The 20420-nt window shown below is 39.5% G+C and overlaps 1 protein-coding gene across 1 annotated transcript in view; it reads right to left on the reverse strand.

Annotated features, from left to right (window-relative positions):
* The window catches only part of LOC129193683 (anthrax toxin receptor 1-like), a 54496-nt gene that overhangs the window by 15643 nt on the left and 18433 nt on the right, over positions 1-20420 (reverse strand). Inside the window, exons 10-16 of the mRNA XM_054798144.1 lie at positions 18469-18567; positions 13962-14031; positions 1408-1486; positions 1090-1185; positions 958-996; positions 277-375; positions 35-199 (exon numbers count right to left, since the gene is read on the reverse strand). Of these exons, the coding sequence (XP_054654119.1) occupies positions 35-199; positions 277-375; positions 958-996; positions 1090-1185; positions 1408-1486; positions 13962-14031; positions 18469-18567 (647 nt within the window). The remainder of the gene's footprint in view (positions 1-34; positions 200-276; positions 376-957; positions 997-1089; positions 1186-1407; positions 1487-13961; positions 14032-18468; positions 18568-20420) is intronic.

A 20420-nucleotide genomic window follows, 5' to 3' on the forward strand; every position in this document is an offset into this window, starting at 1 on the left:
TTCACAATCAAACATGCTTAAATTGATGATTCACCTTAATGGGAGTGTACCACCTCCTCTGCTGGGTGGGCCGGCGGGTAGGTTTACGAGGTTTGGGTTCATAAGGTTCAAATTCTTGTTCTGGCATCTTGACAACTGCATTTTTAGGTTTGTCCAGCTTAGCGCCCTCCTCAGTCGAGCCCTTCTCCCCCCAGCGAACCTGCATGACAACACAACAAGAAAAACATTAGAAAGCTGAACTACCTGGAGTTTGTGTGTGTGTGTGTGTGTATATACCTCCATGCGTTTGATGCCACCCACTCCTCGTCCTCCATAGTAGGAAGCGTCCACTGTGGGCCACCTTTTCTTGGGCATCCCATCTTCATCATCTGATTCCTTAGAGAGGAAAGTCTCAGTTAAAGTTTATATTACAACTAAGCAACTATTCTAGATGTACAGCATTCCCTCTCCACTTTGCGGTTCAAATTTCACGGCTTCACTCTATCACGGTCTTTCAAAAATATATTGATTCATGATTGATTCATATATTGATTCTTGGTTAATGTTTCGTGTTTGAATAATGCCTATTATTAGTCAAAAATATGTTTAACTAAACAAACTGGACATTTTTTTGCCTAAATGAAGCATTTTCGCAGCATAACAACTGCAAATTAAGTAAAATACAAATATAAAGCATTCAGAATATGCATTCAAAAACATTGTGATGATATGTACTGTTCTACACTGGTCACTAGGTGTCAGTAATGTTACACTGATGAGACAATAGCCACTGCAGGAAGTACTGTACAGAACAGGAAGTAAAAAAGGAACAACAAGGAACTCTCCAATGCTAACATATTATATGTTTTATTTTCCCTTATTGTGTCTACTTTATTCGTTATTACAAGTGTAAAAGTGACCCCAAAGGTGTTATTTCATAACTATAGGTAGGTTTGATACATGAACATCTAGACTTACAGGTTCTGGAGGAGGTGGCGGTGGAGGTTCTTTAATCACCTGAGTGTTTAGATAATAAAACCCATATTATATCATGAGTCAAACACAGTTCTTTGCAAATATTAAAGACAAAATGCTGACGTGTGAACTTACCACAGTGCAGCAGAGAGGCCAAAACCACCACATGAGCAGCAGGGCCAACAGCAAGAACACCACCAGCAGGGAAATAAGCACAATGGTGCCGTCAAACTGCAACACAAAGAGTGATGAATGATGAATTCACACCAAGAAGAAAGTCAAATGGAGCAGAACTTGGATGAAAAAGTACTCACAGCCTCCTCTGATGACACAACAGAGGAGACATCAGAAAGAAGAGAAGGAAGAAGACTGGAGAGAATCCAAAATAAGTTTGAAAGGAAAAGGTAAGTAAAAAAAGTGTGTCCTTGTTGACTGTACACATGATTTACTTACACATTCAGTAGTCGTGATGTGAACTGAGCTGGTGATGTAGGAGATGCCCTCGTTCATGCTCACCTGCAGGTAGATCACCCTGCAGAACACAACACACTCATGACAAGCTTGGGAGGCTTCCACTTGGTCTACTGTACACGCTTGCCACAGGCAGCCTGCACATTCCTCCAAGTGCTCTGTCCATACTTGCACTCTTAAAATGCTGACATCCACACTTTTCCAAAATCCACAAAGAGGTCAGGGGAGTTGCCTTCCTTACAGACTTCATCTCCTCTGCTCGGAAACCACAAACCTCAACATTTAATGACATCCTATTTATCTGAGGCTATGAGAGCAAATAAAAGCAGAGGAAAAATATCAAATTAATGATAAAAACTATATTTGTGGATGAACTCATTACTTATGTTTATAAAATAATTTCTGAGAATTTAAGTACAAACTACAAAAATTTGTTCTGACGCCAAATTATGAAAATAATCAAAATCTTAAATCAATGCCAGTGTCAACAGTGTTGCTAAACATGATTATGTTGAGATTGTGCAACTTTGTATAACATTGTGGCTAAACTGTTTTTTTAAAACTATGGTTAAGTCAACAGCACAAAACATAATCAGTTATATATAATACTTTTCATTTTGTCATGTTCTATGGGGCTGCTCCGCTGTCGCCTGTCTGCTCTGTGTTGCAGCACACCTATCATGCCCTGGGAGGAGTCACCTGGTTACACCCTGCGGCCAATTAACCGGGTACCACTTTAGCTGTGCCTTTGTGTTAGCTCATTACCAGACTGTTCCCTGCTTCATGCCTGACTCCTGCTATTCCTTGCCTCGTGTTGTTACCTTACCCTACTTTCTGGTCCACCTTGTTACTGTCCAGAGGTACGTGTACCTCTGGAGCTACTCACTACCTGCTTGGTTTTCAGCAGCGTCTCCTTTTGTTCTATTGTCCATTTTTTTCCAGCTCTGTGTTAACTGTGATTTTTTGTTAGTTTTTTACACCTGCCTAGTCCTGCAGTGTGTTGTGTTTTCCTCTGTTATTTCCATGTCTTGCAGCACCCTTGGTTTTTGTAGTTGTAGTTTGTTCCTGTGGCTAGGCCCGGTGTTTTTTGTTGTACTTTTGTATTTTTATGTTTTGTATTTTGCTCTGTCTAGAGACTCTTTTTGTTAATACATTTTTTGTTCACGGACTGTCTCCTCTGCGTTCTGGGATCCTGTACTCTGGCCTTGGCCACCCATGACACATTCTTGTTGTATGAAATATGTTTATGATCATTTATAAACATATTTAAATTATTATATATGTTTATATATATTATGTATTTATTTGTATAACATTTTATTTATTTATTATTTTTTTTAATGCATATGTTTATAACTTTGTATAATAATTGTTTATTTCTATTACAGTACAGTGGAACCCAGCATATTTGCTGATTATTATAAATATACACTCCTGACCAAAATCTAAAGACCAGCTGAAAAATTGCTAGAATTTGTATTTTGCACATTTGGATCTTAATGAGGTTTAAGTAGAGCTACAATATGCAAAAGCATGAAGGGTGAGTGAGACAAAAAACATTTGGACCTAATTTAAACACACACACAAAAAAACCTGAAATAGGTTGTTTATCAGCTGATCAAAAGTTTAAGACCACTGGCTATAAAAGCCAAAATCTGCTCAAAATGTTCATTTTCTGTCAGGCATTCACACTGTCAGGCCCTCCTGATGGCTAAAACTAAGAAGCTTTCTCTTTTTGAACGTGGTCGGATTGTGGAGCTGCATAAGCAAGGCCTCTCGCAGCGTGCCATTGCTGCTGAGGTTGGGTGCAGTAAATCAGTCATTCTACATTTTTTTTTAAAGATCATGAGCATTATGGAACAAAAAGTCAGGTGGAAGACCCAACAAAATCACACCTGCGCTGAGCCCGAGGATCCAATTGGCTGTCCATCAAGACACAGGGCGGCCTTCCACCCACATTAAGGCCCTTACTGGTGCCGACTGCAGCGCAATAACCATCAGACGGCATCTGCAGGAAAAGGATTTAAAAAACAAAAAAACAATTCAAAGACCTCGTCTCCTTCAACGCCACAAAACTGCCTGTTTAGACTTTCCCAGGGAGCATCAAACATGGGACATTGAAAGGTGGAAAAACGTTTTATTCTCTGATGAGAAAAAATGTAACCTTGACGGTCCAGATGGTTTCCAACATTACTGGCATGACAAGGAGATCCCACCTGAGATGTTTTCTACCCGGCACAGTGGAGGGGGGTCCATCATGGTCTGGGGTGCTTTTTCATTCAGTGGAACACTGGAGCTTCAGGTGGTGCAGGGTCGTCAAACGGCATCTGCTTACGTGCAGATGTTGCAGCGGGCATCCCTCATGACTGAGGGCCCTCATCTGTGTGGTAACAGCTGGGTTTTTCAACAGGACAACGCTGCAGTTCACAATGCTGGCTTGACCAAAGACTTCTTCAGGGAGAATAACATCACTCTTTTGGACCATCCTGCATGTTCCCCTCATTTAACTCCCATAGAGAACATTTGGGGATGGATGGCAAGGGAAGTTTATAAAAATGGCCATCACTTCCAGACAGCTGATGCCCTTGGTGAAGCCATCTTCACCACTTGGAGCAATGTTCCATTAGCCTCCTGGAAACACTCGCATCAAGGATACCCAAACCAGTTTTTGAAGTGATTAACAAGAACGATGGAGCTACTCATTACCGAGTCCTACTGAGAACATTTTTTGTTCTGGTTTGGAGAGTTTTTTATTTTTTGAGCAATGGTCTTAAACTTTTGATCAACTGATCGACAGCCTATTTCAATTGTTGTTTTTAATAAATTACCTTTTCAAAGTGTTTTTTGTCTCACTCCCCCTTCTTGTTTTTGCATATCGTAGCTCTACTTAAAACCTCATTCAGATCCAAATGTGCAAAATGCAAATTCTAGCAATTTTTTAACTGGTCTTAAGATTTTGATCAAGAGTGTATAATCATAATATATATATATACATACATATATATCCATCCATCCATCCATTTTCTATACCGCTTCTTCCTCTTTAGGGTCGCGGGGGCATACAGGAGCCTATCCCAGCTGACTTTGGGTGACAGGTGGGGTACACCCTGGACTGGTCGCCAGCCAATGGCGTGGCACATATAGACAAACAACCATTCACACTCACATTCATACTTATGGACAATTTAGAGTCGCCAGTTAACCTCACCTGCATGTTTTTGGAATGTGGGAGGAAGCCGGAGTACCCGGAGAAAACCCACACACACAGGGGGCGAACATGCAAACTCCACACAGAAATGGCCAAGGGAGAATCGAACCCAGGTCTTCCCGATCTCCAGGCTGTTACTGTGTTGGCCAACGTGCTAACCACTATATAAACACTGCTGAAAAAAATAAAGGGAACACTCAATTCACACTCAGTCAAAACTGCTGTGCCATTATTCAAACTGTCCACTTTGGAAGCAACACAGATTGACAATCAATCTCACATGCTGTTGAGCAAATGGAATAGACAACAGGTGGTGTCTTTTTCCACTTTAATTTTGAGTGTGACTCCAAATCCAGACCTGCATGGGTTAATAAATTTGATTTCAGTTGAGAATTTTTGTGTGAATTTGTTGTCAGCACATTAAACTATGTAAAGACCAAAATATTTAATATGAATATTTCATTAATTTAGATCTGGGATGTGATATTTTAGTGTTCCCTTTATTTTTTTTTAGCAGTATATATATAATAGTAGAAAACCCATCTCATGTGCCCCACATTGGTAAAGGTGTGAGTCGCTCAGAGAGCAGCCACACTACACAAACGACAAAAACAAACGCCTCCTTCACTCATGTGGAACACACAATGTAACGCTTATATATGGATAAACATGAAAAGAAATACTATTAGATACAATGAATAACCCGCAAGGCATGCTCTTAAGCACACAGTTCCCAAACAGAAACATTTCCCCAACACTAAACACCCTTTAGAGTCTGGATAGCTAAGTTGGCACAGCATCAGACTTTTAATCCGAGAGTCCAGGGTTCAAGTCACTGATCAAGCGATGCCATTGTAGGAGACACAGGGGTGATCCAGTAACCACAGGGTCATTTTGTGCTCTGCTGACCTACAACCGTTTAACCTGCCCACTGCATCCTCAAGAGGATGGCTTAAATGCAAATATAAACTACAAAATTTTAACACCAGTTGAAAAATTGCAAGAATTTACATTTTGCACTGGTACTAAGTTCTAAGGAGGTTCTAAGTAGCGCTTCCAAATGCAAAAAGAAGAAATGGGAATCAGATTTTTAAAAAATAAGCAATGTATTGCAATCAAGCATTAAAGTGAAATAGGCTGTTCATCAGCTGATCAAAAGGTTAAGAGCATAGCTTTTAAAAGTCAAAATTTTGGCAAAAATGTAGATTGAAAGTGATTTAGTGTCAGGTATTGACACTGTCATGATGTCTCTTGATGGCTAAGGCAAAAAGTTTTTCTCTCCTGGAACGCGCTGGGATTGTTGAGCTGCATGAGCAAGGACTCTCGCAGCGCACCATTGCTGCTGAGGTTGGACGCAGTAAGAATCTTCTTCAAATATCCAGAGTGTTATGGAACAAAAAGTCAAAAGGACCCAAAAAAATGTCACCGGCCCTGAGCCGGAGGATCCCATTGGCTGTACATAAAGACATGGGACCATCCTCGGCCCAAATGAATGTCGTTACTGGTGCCGAGTGCAGTCCAATAACCATCAGACGGCATTTGCGAGAGAAGCGTTTTAAATAGAAAAAAAAAGTCTTCGAAGGCTTTGTCTCCATCAATGCCATAAAATTGCCAGTTCGGAATTTGCAGGAGAGCACCAAACATGGGACTTCGAAAGGTGAAAGAAAATGTTTGTTCTCTGATGAGAAAAAATGTAACCTTGACGGTCCTGATGGCTTCCAACGTTGCAGGGAGCATCGATCATGACTGAAGGCCCTCATCTGTGTGGTAATGACTGACTTTTTCAACAGAACAACGCTACACTTCACAATGCCCGCCTGACAAAGGACTTCTTCCAGAGAAATAAGCTAACTCTTTTGGACCATCCTGCGTGTTCCCCTGATCTAAATCCAATTGAGAACATTTGGGGATGGATGGCAAGGGAAGTGTACAAAAATGGACATCAGTTCCAGACAGTGGATGCCCTCCATGAAGCCATCTTCACCACCTGGAGCAACATTCCCACTAGCCTCCTGGAAACACTGGCATCAAGCATGCCCAAACCCATTTTTCATCTGATTAACAGGAATGGCACAATTACTCATTACTCACTCCTTTTTTCAACATTTTATTTCTATTTTAGGGAGAGATTTGAGTTTTCTTGAGCTATGATCTTAATTTTTTGTTCAGCTGATGAACAGCCTATTCACTTTAATGCTTGTTTCCAATAAATCTAACTCAACTCAGAAATGTTTTTGTCTCAGTCCCATTTCTTCTTTTTGCATTTTGAAGCTCTACTTAGAACCTCCTCAAGATCCAACAGAGCAAAATGTAAATTCTTGCAATTTTTCAACTAGTCTTAAAATTTAGATCCGGAGTGTATTTGTATTTTAGTTGACAACCATTTTTATGCTTGAAAATGCTTCATTTGGGCAAAAAATATGTAAAATGTACTTGAATATGCGTACTTATTTTTTTTTTTTAGTAATTGACCATATATGGACCACATAACACCATGAATTATGCATCAACATATTTTTGAAAAACCGTGATAGAGTGAAGCTGCAAAATTCAAACTGCGATTTGGAGTGGGACTATTATTAGGAATGTCCAATATTGGCTTTTTTGCCGAAAGCCGATACGCCAATATTTTCCGACTCTCAATTTCCGATTCTGATATCAACCGATACTTTTTCTTGAGTAAAATTGTTGTAAAGTAACAATACTCTTAAATGAATACAGTTGTTTTGTTGGCTACTCCACCCATCTCTGAATAGATAATTCATGTACTACATATTTTATATAAGATTATATTTGTGTTTTTTGTGCCTTGATTTATTTTATTTTTGGAAAGATTTAAGTTATTTTTAGTTAAAGGAGTATCGTCATTTTCATTGATAACTTTCATGTTCTTATTTTATATTCTTATTTTATTGCATTAAGACTACTATATATACAGTATATATATATATATATATATATACACACATTGTGTGTGGTTTTTCAGCACTACTTTGTGCTCTGTAGCTGATGCAATGTGAATTACTACTGTGTGGGATCAATAAAGTTGTTATTCTAGCCGTCTGAGAAGATCAAATACATTGTTTTTAGTGCCTAACTGTTTCCCAAGTATATTAGTGTTTGTGTGAATGTGTAAACGAGAGGCATTAACTAAAATTTCTTTGTAGCAAAGCGTTTTATAAAGCACATTTCCTTGTATTCACTTACGGTGCAGCCTTGTCACATCCAATATGGCAGCGACGCTGACGTACGGCTCAGCAAAGCACCGTCGATGTATGCAGTGCTTCCTGTTTCCCAGCGTGCTTTGCTGTACTGTTGTTGTAAATAGCTGCTCAGTTACATGTTTAGAGCTCACGTAGTTGTCGGTTATTCAGCATTATTCGTTGGTAGTGTCTTGTCTGTTGTTATATACCTATAACGTTGCTGCGTAATGTTCTTTCTTTTTAAAATGCCGTAGACACAGTAGACTGTGTGGAATGGTAACCCCCCTGTGATTTCGAAGGTAAGTTCATTGTGAGCGTTGTTGTCGCTCTGCTTGTTTAAATATAGAGTTACCTTATTCTCACAGACTTGTGAGCAGCACAGTATTAACTTCATGGTGCAGTAAGATCAGCAAAGTTGCAAATTTGCTACCTTGGCGCTAAAAGCTCTGTATCGGCGTTTATTGTAGGGGAAAAAAACGATACCAACATCACGTTTTAATGCCAATTTTGACCCGATAATTATCGGTGGCCGATAATATCGGACATCCCTAACTATTATATATGTTATTATAACTGAATGGGTGAATGGATTTGTTTGTCTGTGACCAAAACAAAGCAAGCTGGCTGCCAAAGAGAGAACTTGTGAAGGAGGCAGCTGCAGATTGTAGTTTGGGAACAGAATGGAGAAAGGCTTCTTGTGCTGCATTGATAGTTTGGGGGGGCGGGAGACAAACAAGGGGGACATTGAGCTTTGGAACTGAGCAAGGGAGTAACAGGGGGGAGGTCACTGCAAGGTGGGTGGGGATAGACAGTGTGGGGGATGGGAGGAAGAGGACCTTTCCTGTTCTACATCCCTTTAGCAGGATCACGCTCTTTAAGATCCCCCCCTCAATCCCCCTTTTACTTCCTCACCAACACTTCTGCCCTCCTACATCCCCTCTATACAACTGCTGTCACTGACTTGGGGAGGAGGACATTGGCGGTGCAGGTGCCACTCCAAGATCTTCCTTCCCCCCCACGTCATATGGTCGGGCGGGCATGCTGCTATCAATCTCTATCAATCATCATCTCCACACTATATGTGTCTTTGCCCTGTGTGTGCAGTCACATCCGGAAGGACTGCAGTCAACACGGATTTGAGTGAAGACGCCATCAATGACTTCATTCTGTCAGACAAGACTCGGGTAGAACAGGAGGTGATTGAGGGGCTTTGAGCTTTGATTGAGGAGGGGGACACCAGCAGCCTAAAAATATTCACTATCAGCCCAACATACAAACAAATCATCAGCAATGAGTAGAAATGCTTGATATGTGCTTTCTTACTGATATTGTCCAGCACTTCATTACCGATATCAATATCAACAGATACCGATACACAGTTTTGTCAGGGCACCCCTGACAATTGCCATCATTCCCATTAATAAAACTTTGGGTGTTTGTATCTACTATTTCATTTAGATTTATCACATAACTGATGGACAGAGTGGTATTTCAGGAGTGAAATGAGGTCTATTGGATTAACACAGTGCTTCTCAAATAGTGGGGCGGCCCCCCAAGGAGGGAGGTGGGGGTGGGTGGGTCTGTCAGAGGGGCCGTGAGAAGCCGGGAGGACTTTCAATATAGTGCCAACATGTATGAATTTGTCGTACTCAGCATACAATTGGACTCTTGAATACTTTTGTATGCTTTAATGCTCTCCATTTTGTTGCATTTCGCTGGTTTCAGTTTATAGTTTAGTCTGTACAGTAGAGATAAATAAATAGACATTAACAGTTTCCCAATAGTATTTCGAATCGGGAGGTGGGTGCGAAAACATTTCTGTCCCTCAGTAGAGGAATGACAGAAAACAACTGAGAACCACTGGATTAACTAACACAAGATGTGCAATATGCATCAAAACTAAACTGGTGCAGAAATTTGGGCACCTCTGTAATTTTGTGTATTTGAATACCTTTATCTAACTAGCACTGGTTAACTGGAACACACAATGGGTTTTGTGAGTTCATTAAGCCTTCAATTTCATAGACAGGTGCATCCAATCATCTAACACAAAGGTATTTAAGGTGGCCACTTGCAAGTTGTTTTTCTCTTCTCGGTGAACATGGTCCTGCAGATTTACTTTGACACGGCATCAAACAGATAAGTTTGTGGATGAAAAACAACTTTCTTCATCTAAACTCAGATAAAACTGAAATCATTGTCTTTGGCCCACTGGAACAAAGGGAAAGTGTTATCAGTCACCTTGAGACTCTTTCTGTAAAACCTTATCATCAGGTTAGAAATCTGAGGGTAATAATGGTCTCAGATCTGAACTTCAACAGCCATGAACCATCATGAACCACATGAACCATCTCGAGCTCTGAGAAGCTCAGGGAGGGGGTCTCCTGTGGGTGCCCAGAGTCAGCACTAAACACGATGAGGCTGTGTTTCAGTTTTACTCTGCCAAAACCTGAAACAATCTTCCAGAAGATGTGCGACAATCATCAACTTTGGCAATGTTTAAATCCAAGCTGAAAACACTATTCAACTGTGCATGACAACTGAAAGTATTTTATCTGCACCGTTCATTTAAATTTTTTTTTGTTTAATGGAATGATTTATGGAACTTTATGTAATTATTTTACAATGATTCTATTTTTTTATGGAATGATTTTATGAAGTGATTTTACACTTCTTTTCTGGAAAGCACTTTGTGTGTGAATTGTGCTCTTGAAATAAACTTCCCCTGCCTTGCTTCTTTGACTCTCCTGTAAATACGGGGTCCTCAAAATGAAGATTGTTCAACATCATGTAGATTTGATCTATCAGTTTCCACTGTGAGGAACATAATGTGGAAATGGAAGACCGCAAACAGAGTTACTATTAAGGACAGAAGTGGTAGGTCAGGAAAAATATCAGAGAAGCAAAGGCGAAGGATGGTGAGACCTCTCAAAAACAACCCACAGACCACTTCCAAAGAACTACAACACAGAGTTGCCTGAGGTACGCAGAACATTTGGACAAGCCTGCTTCATTTTGGAATAAAGTACTGTGGTGATGCGTATTGCACATCTTTTGTTAATCCAATAGCCCTCACTTATCTCCTGAAATATTGCTATTTATATATTTTAATATTGTTATTTGATATATTAAAATGAAATTGAAGATACAAACACCCAATTATTTATAAATTAAAATGATGGAAATTGTCAGGGGTGCCCAAACCTTTGCATACCACTTTAGGTAGCAGCTGTTGTGAACACATTATGCTTCTTTCACTTGTGACGCCACTGGATGCATTTCACAAATGAATACCGCAAAATAAGACAAATACTGCAATAGGCTATGTAATTTCTACAAAAAGTGCCATATTTATTTTGACTAAACATAACAGCAATTTAAAAAATCATGAGCAATAGTCAATTAAAATAACGTGTTTTCCTACTATCAATTTGCAAATAAGAATCTAAATAAATAATTCTGGCAACAATACAATTTGCAAAGCTGCACATTTCTATGTGGCACAAACATCCGTATAAGAACAAAGTAAAGTGCAAAATATGAAACTAATACGGTCAGTGAAATTATAAAGTGGGCTCATTCAGCATGTCACGCAGCACGTCATGCGTGAATGCAGCATGAAGAAAACTTTATCGGGAGACAAAACTACACTGAAATGAACAGCTATATAATTTTAATGCCAATATGAGACATCCCGGAAACAAACATCCCTCTACAAAGGCTGAATCTTATTAATTTTACCCAAGAATATCTGATTCTAAAATAAATTTAAATTAATGAAGTCATAGGTTGTTAGGTAGTTCATACCAAGACATTTTTGGTGAGAACAGTTCAGGGACCATAAAGATAACAAACATGCTTGGATTGGTGTTTGGTGTTGGAGAACCTGACCGGAGCCTGCACCTCAACCCCATCAAACACCTTTTTTGATCAATTAGGAGACCCTCCATATTTGTTTTACGGTCACTCGCTGTAGAGGTAACAGATCTCATTAAATGGGGAAAGTGTGCCTAACGTTATGGCTATTATGTGAAAGGCAGCTGCTGGCCTCCTTTTGGGCCCTTCAGCCATTCACAGCTGACTTCCTCTTTACTAGCATGACACAAGTCTGTGTGTCAAGTGCTGACTCTGCACTAATGGAAAGACAACTCCTTCAGGCAGTATATGATGACGCATCATATATATATATATATATATATATATATATATATATATATATATATATATATATATATATATTATTACTAGGAGTGCACAAGGGCTGATGTGAGGGAATTGACATCACACAGGTAAATACAATAACATTAAAAATAGCTCCAATAAGCACGAATTTAAAACACTCCAATGAGGCGAGATTACCCGTACTGTCCGGGTGAGCAAATGAAGCGCTCCTTTTTTCTCCTGTCTGTGATGTTTACGGCCAGTCGCAACTTCCCATGAGCTCACTTGTAAACAAACATTCACTCTTTCAGAGACATTTCTTGTGCTAGTTGTACCAAATGCTCCGCGATGAGGGGAAAAACTCCTTTGAGCACACAAAAAAACCTTATCAGCCACCTGAAAAGCCAGCACTGCGGAATTTGCAAAGTACAAAAGTGCTTTTGCCAGACACAACTGTGGCGTCATACTGGCTGCTTGGAGCATGCACATTGCTGGGCCACGCCAGATGGCTCCCCCCGCTCTATACTCTGGTTCTCCTGATAGTGGTGATGTGGTAGTATATTGATATTTGATTAGGACAATCATAATAATAATAATTATAATTATCATAATAATAATAATAATTAGGATCAAATAAAAATGTATTCGAGTCCTTCTTACCTGCAAGTGTTTACAAACTATAGTTAAATCTAAATTTAAAAAAGTAAATGTCTGTTATCTGTACCATATCAGTCTTGAGAAGCACAAAGTTATCGGTATATGTTTGAAAAAAAAAAAGATACTGTGCATCTCTATTACATATTTTTTTTAGATTTCTTCAGTTTTTGATATTGGAACTGGTCAATTTCATGAAAATGCACACATTGGAGAACATTTTTATTTTTTCTAAAATATACCAATAAATCCTGCTATTCTATTCCAGAGATATATAATTATTTCTATAATTATAGAAAAAAAATCTTATATAATTATTTATTTTCAAAAGGAAAAAAAAGTATCTGGTTATAAGCCGATGCCATACGAGGGAGAAAAGGTTTGATTGAGAGAAGTAAAGATGAACATTTAAAAATGATAAATAACAGATTGAGCAATGTTTCCAACCATCTGATATCATTTTCAGGGCTGTGGGGGAGATGAAGCCTATTCAAGCTGACTTTTTTATTCAAATTCTATGTGTATTGAATGTTGTAGTATATGTATTCCACTAAATGAAATATGTAGCACATCACACAATCTTGAAGCCTGAAAAGACCACCGTGTGAAAACAAAATTGCTCCTTAAAATGTCCATGTCTGAGGAGTGCTTCCCTGTCAACAAACTACTTCGCAGCAGAGCACAAGACGAGCTCAAATCACACAAGAAATCTGAGTGACAGCATCAAGACAGATGATGACTGGGAGGTGTCTGAAGCCGCAGGCTGCAGTGTATAATTATGCATACGACTCCGGGGCAGCCCGGCCGAGAATGCTGATGGGCCCCGGTCCACTTGGAACTCAGCCCATAGCCGTGCTCCGTCTGCCCCGCTAGAAAGCTCCACTCGCAATCACCCTGGGCAGAGCTGCAAACGCTTAGAGGAAACTTTACACTCGCCGGGCGCCTCACTCTCCTTCTCTCTGCTAAAAGTGTTAGCCACAGATTGGGATCACACTTAGATAGGCACGCACATCCACACGCACACACACACAAGGGGGGGCTGTGAAAGTCTAATCCAGGAGGCGCTCATTAAGTCGTGTTCCTGGGCTTTCCTCCTGTTGGCCCCCCCGTGATTGGTGTCTGCCTTCGTTAGCGGTGACAAACTCTGATTGATCGCACACACTCACTGACTTTGTTGTCAAGGACAAAAGTAGTGTGGAGTCCACATCAGACTCACGCACGAATTGGGTGAAGACGTGGCTGCTAAGTTTGCATGACTATAAACAAATATGAAAATTGAAAGTCTGATATGAATAGTAAATACAACTTACCTTCCCACTTCTTCCACAACAGGAGCAGGACAGAGAAGAAACGTATCCTCTATCCCGGCTGGTCTCTCATCTGCAGAAAAAAATAATGAAATAGATTTTCGTACATGATAGCGATCTAATTTATCTTATCTCTGGAGTTTTTCCAGAGAGATTTCCAGAGGTAAAAGGCAGTGCGCTAGCATGAATTGAAACACTCGCTCACTCACTGTACTGCAAAAAAGATCTGTGAGGATAATTCATAATGCCAAGTATAGAGAACATACAAACCCTTTATTTTTAAAATCACAGATATTAAAATTCGCAGATTTAGTACACTTTCAAACCGCTAGAATAATGTATAAAGTTAATAATAACTCGTTACCCAAAAATCTAATCAAGTATTTCTCAATCAGAGAGGAGAAATATGATCTTAGAGGAAAATTAAACCTAAAACATTTATATGTGAGAACAACGCTGAAAACCCACAGCATTTCCGTGTGTGGAATTAAATTATGGAACGGATTGAGTAAAGAACTCAAACAATGTACAGAGATGAGCAAATTCAAAAAACAATACAAGCAGTTGATGTTTGCTAAATACAAGGCAGAAGAGTCCTGATTGTTCTGTCAGGTTTGTTATTTTATTTTATTTATTTTTTTTATTTTCTATTTTATTTTATTTTATTTTATTTTATTTTTTATTTAATTAATTAAATTTTATTTTTTATTTATTTATTTTTTATTTATTTATTTATTTATTTTATAATTTTCTTTGTTGTGTTTAAAAAAAAAAAAAAAAAAAGGAAAGGGAAAAAAAAAAAAAAAAGCTTTGTTCTTATTTATTTATTTATTTATTTAGTATTGTCATCATTATTATCATTATTATGAATGTTCTCTCTTTTTTTGGGGGGGGATGTGTTATTATGTGTTATTCTGACTATCACTGAAAACATGACATGGAATCCAGGAAGTGAACTACATGTACTGTATTAGATGTAGAATGGATGGGGGGTAGGATTAAATAAGCTTTGCTTCTTCCTACTCCTTTTGGACATGTGGAACTGTCAAAGAATGATTCACGAGATGTATTCCATTGTAACCTTCATGTTCAAATAAACTAAACCAAACCAAACCAAACCAAACCAAACAAATGTGCACATTAGCACTCAATAAGTCATCAAAACTTACCTTTATGCATTCCCACATAGTGTCAGCATTTGAGACCAAATATGAGGTGACAGAAAAATGATAAAAATACAGTAGTAGCCTATCTGTGTGGCGAGAGAAAGTTAGCACATGCACAATGGACATGCGTCGTAAGAGTGAGACGGCGACGGATGTAACAGAGAGAATCCAGCCACTTTTTAAAATAAAACATCATGGAAATTATTTTTTCTTTCTGTGCAGCCTGGTACCAAATGACCCACGGTCACAGGGAACATGTTTTACTGTGACACTGCTCAAGCAGGGCTTTATTGACATCTTAAATGACTTAATTACTCTTATTTTGTGTACAATATTGGGTAATACATTAGAAAAGCCATTTACCACTCGAATGACGGACGCGAAAATTTCCGCAGGCAAAAATCCCCCACTGCACTTAACAGCACATCAACAGCTGCCTTTGAGTTGCAAATTGCCCACTCACACACATGTAGGTTGAAGATAAAAATAAATCAAAGTTATAAAAGCCTTAAAGTCTAAACTGTCAACAAATGTCAGTGCACAGTAAACAAGTTGTGAGTGCCTATGTACAGTCTGCTGCTATACAGGTGGGTATGAGTGGCTATTATTTGTCCAATTCAGCATTTTGTACACACAAACGGAGATCCTTTTCTACATTCACAGACACAGACTTTTGGCAAATGGCACATTTCTCAGTGCTCGGGTTTCTGTTACAGTCGCACGGACCTGGCATGTACTGTAGTCATTTTACCTTGAGAAACCCTTGTAAAACACAGCTACGGGCCATCTCCGTGTTCCTCTGCGCACTGTGTAAGCACGCAAATTCTGATCCAGGATGTCAACACCACATTTCAAATGGTTGTCGTCCATAATGACGTTTGGCTTTCGCCACAAATCTTCTGCAACCGCCACTTTTTTATGCCGCGTGCTGAGAAGACGCACATTTTTGTTCTGTTTGGCTGCATAAACTGTCAACAGGGCACTGCCAGATGTAAACACCTGTGTGGAAAACTGTTCACTTTCCGTGGTGTTTCTCTCCTGTGCAGGAACTTCCAGACAAATTTTATTGATTGTGCCAAGCAGAGTTATATTACGTTTTAGAAGCCTGTTAGCCAGAGACAATGAAGTGAAAAAACTGTCCATAGTAACAGTCCTACTCCTGTCCAAAAAGGGTTCCATAAGCCTTGTGACAGCATTCTCAGCAACCTGTTCTCCTGCGGCACGGCTCGGGTCTTTTCCCAAGTAAGGCATGGTATTGCATATGTACTTAGTGTCCAAGTCTGCTGCAATCTAAAGCTTTATTCCAAACTTGTCAGGTTTACATACATCAGACCTTTGCCAAATCATACTGACCAGCAGGCACACATGGCACCGGTTCGCCCCACTTGCTCCTCTGAAGTACAAAACAGCAATGAATGCCATCAGCACATAGACAGGGTTTGTTCCACAGGCTTTGTGCAGCCCAGTCGCCGTCACGTGACTAGAAGTGATCTTGATGACAAGCCAACATAATATCTGAATATTTCAAGTGTCATGGGTCACTGCAGTCAACATTCTTCTGGTATTTTCGTGTCTTATACTTAAACTTATACTTATACCAAAATGACGCACATGTAATTCGACGAGCCTCGAAAAGCTGAAGACGACAGACTTATGCGCATCCGTTGTTTTTTCTTCTATGGTATGGTGTGTCACGTGGATCCATCCGCATATCTGTTCACAGCACCACAGGCAGGTGTGCCTTGTGTATTACATTGTTTTCACTCAGTTATCCGTTCCCAAGTGGATGCAACTATTTACTAGTCTGACACAGTGTGGACGCAAATCTTTTTCATCCCGCCAAAAAAAAATCCCAAGAACATTCCTGTGTGGGCAGGGCCTTAGTGGCTGTTCAAATAACTGCATTGGATCAGCAGGCTTTGAGAACTGTCTGGGAGGGTGTGGGGGGTGAGCGGTTGCTGTGTGTGTGTGTGTGTGTGCGTGCGTGTGTATTAATATTGACTCCTACTTCGCAGAAATTCACTTATCACAGCCAGGTCTGGAACCAATTAACCACAATAAAAAAGGTACGACTGTAGACTTTTTATATTTCTGAGTGTAAGAGGAATCTGTGCTTTTTAAAAAAAAAAAAAAAAAAAAGTACGTCTGCAAAAATGTTGCAACCCTTGATAAAGAAAGTGAAATATTTTTGAATTCAAGACTGAACTGTGGCAAAGTAGAAAGGTAGCGTTCGTTACAGTAGGATTGTAATGTAAAAGTTCCTTGTTAACACATGTTGCAGGAGGAACAGTTTAAGGGAGACACATAACAGAAAGTGAGGTAGGCCAGTGTGTGTTATTACCTGCTGCTGAAGTTTACAATAAAATTAAATGTTCATTTATCCATTTCATTCTTCATTTTTATATATTTTGCGTTATTTTCTGCATGTTAAACTATTCTCTCTACAATGTGTTTTTTGTTAATATTTTTGGGTGGATTAATTAATTTTACGTTATTTCCTATGGAAATATGGCCTTGGTTTTCATAGATTTTGGGTTTTGTCTGACCGAGGTCCCACTATAAATTCAACATGAACCTGATGTAATCTTTTAAACAAAAATATCTGTCAAATCTATTTAGATAAGGTTTCAAAGTAGGGATGCTCCGATATATACAGTATATGCTACCTGACCGTTCATGCTGCAGTCGCATCGCATACATATCAGATTTATATCCACATACGAATGAGGCCTGAGCCACATTTGAAAAAATCGGCATTGTGCTGTTCACACTGACATGAAAAAAATCAGATACAGCTAACATATGATCAAAAAAATGGGAATTGACCTGCAGTGTGAACATAGCATTGGGCACTCAAATGATGGTATTTTTTAAGTTAAGCAGGACAGATTTCTATTTCATAGATATTTAATTGTATTATTTGATTCTGTTACTTTTGTTATCTTGAGCTAAAAAATATATTATTGAGCAGTCTATTTCCCATGTATTGGTATTACTCCAAAACAAGCATCAAATTATTAGCAGGCTTGTGTCAATTAGTGCAAAAATCGTTTCACACAAAGGCAAAAAAAAAAACAACAAAAAAAAAACTGCCCAAACGTTTATTTTGGAATTGTCAAAAAGAAATTTTATTTTTTGTGCATCCCTAGTTTTAAGTATGTCGGACCTTTTTGCATTTTGTTTCCAGAGATCCAAACAAACTTCTGGGCCAAGATGAAACATTAAATGCTTTTAGGTATAATATACTGTGTTACTACAGTGTTTGTTTAAGCCTCTTTGTCACCTCATTCTGTCAAATTGTGATCTTGACTTTGCAACCACGGATGTGTGTTGAGCCAACTCACCAACCGTGTGTGTGTCATTCAGTTTGAAGCTGCAGAGAACCTGGTCGATGTTTCTGGCATGGAGAAAACCGTTGCCTCTCACCACCACCTGGAAGCTCTCTGTGACAAAAATAAGTAGATGCACATGATGACAGATAATCTTCTTACTTTATAAAATAAGTCAACATTTCAGCGACTTAGGTTCAAAGAGGGAAATGATCACCATTATACTGAGTGCTTGCAGCCATTTCCTTTTTCTAGTGTGCTCAAGCCTGTGCACGCCTCATTACAGTTTGTTTATATGTGTGTGCCTGTGCGTGTACGTGTGGAAAGGCTATAATATGCTCCAATGGCACTAAAGCTAAAAGTGCTCCTATTCCAAAATATGTGTGTGCCGTAGCCAGGAGGCGTGTGTGCATGGTGCATGTGCGTCTTTGACCTTTACTTTCCCTTAGGCGCTGTTAAAGTGCACTGACAGGGCCTTGCCAGCATATGCTGCAGTGTCTATGTGGCAGCTACTCAGCATATGCTGGCGAGCGGGAAGGAAACACTTGGTTGAAAAACATGCCTGTGGGGCCGACAACGACAAGGCGCTGTCAAAGTGGGTCTGACCTTACCTATGGCATTGTGCCATGATGTCTGCGTGTGTGTGTGTTTGTGTGAGGAAAGAACTTGTTTGTTTGCCTTTTCTAGAGTGATCTTGAAGCATCTACAGTCTGTGCACCTCTAGCATCATCCCGGCTAATAGAAGTGAACATCGGTCACACCTTTAACATTTAAAAGCTCCAGCGTGAAGATCACTGCGTAAAAACACAGTAGGGTGCGTGGGTGTATACGTGACACAACGTCCTAAAAGGTCACACCAGCCACTGCACACAATGCCACACACACAGCAATTCTGCACATCAACACATGCTATACAGATGCAAAAATGCACCCGTTATACACTCCTGTGCAAAAATCTTATTTAAATAACCTTTTTACAGCACAAATGCTGTTTACATTTTACATAGGCAGATTTCTGCAACTTTACATTGGGTTGCCCTTAATTGTTTAATTGTGTGTATTTTTTCAGGGATTTCCAATATTATTGGCCGATACTGGCATAAAAATGAGATATCGGTTCCTATTGGTATCGATTTTTCTGCCCACTTACATAGGCGCACTAGTGATGACATGCGCTTGCTCGCTCAGTATGTCCATGGTGTGTATTATTATATAATATTACTAAGTTTGGCCTTTGGATTATAAATACAGTAGAACCTTGGTTAGCATTAGTAAACCAATACCGAAACCGATAACTTTGTGCTTCTCAAAACTGATATGGTACCAATAACCGATATTTACTTTTTTACATTTAGATTTAACTGTAGTTTGTGCACACCTGCAGGTAAGAACTCCAACAAATTTGGATTTGACAAACTGTACTTGTTGATTTGTCCTAATATCATGACATTACCAGCAAAGAGCACTATATCCGGACACATGCTCCCAAGCAGCCGGTGTGTCGCTACAGAGGTCAGGAGAACTGGAGTACAGAGCGGAGGGAGCCACCTGCTGTGGCCCAGCAAGGTGCACTGTCTTCAGGCACATGCTCCGAGCAGCCGGTGTGACGCCACGGAGGTCTCTGGCAAACCTTTTGCACTTCTCAAATGCCGTGGCGCTGCAGTTTCAGGTGGCTGATAAGGTTTTTTGTGCGCTCAATGTTTTTTTTCCCCCTCATCGCAGAGCATTTGGTACAACTAGCACCACAAAATATCTTCCATAGAAAGTGAACCATTGTTTACAAGTGAGGTCAGGGGAAGTTACAACAGGCCGTTAACGTCACAGGAAGGAGAAAAAAGGAGAGCATGACTTGCTCACCTGCACAGTACGGGTAATCTCACCTCATTGGAGCATTTTTATTTAATTAACGGTAATCTGAGCTGTTTTTAATGTTATCGAATTTATTGGTATGACATCATAATTCCCTC

The sequence above is a fragment of the Dunckerocampus dactyliophorus genome, chromosome 14 (genome assembly GCF_027744805.1).
Source record: "Dunckerocampus dactyliophorus isolate RoL2022-P2 chromosome 14, RoL_Ddac_1.1, whole genome shotgun sequence".
In the NCBI taxonomy this organism is placed as follows: domain Eukaryota; kingdom Metazoa; phylum Chordata; class Actinopteri; order Syngnathiformes; family Syngnathidae; genus Dunckerocampus; species Dunckerocampus dactyliophorus.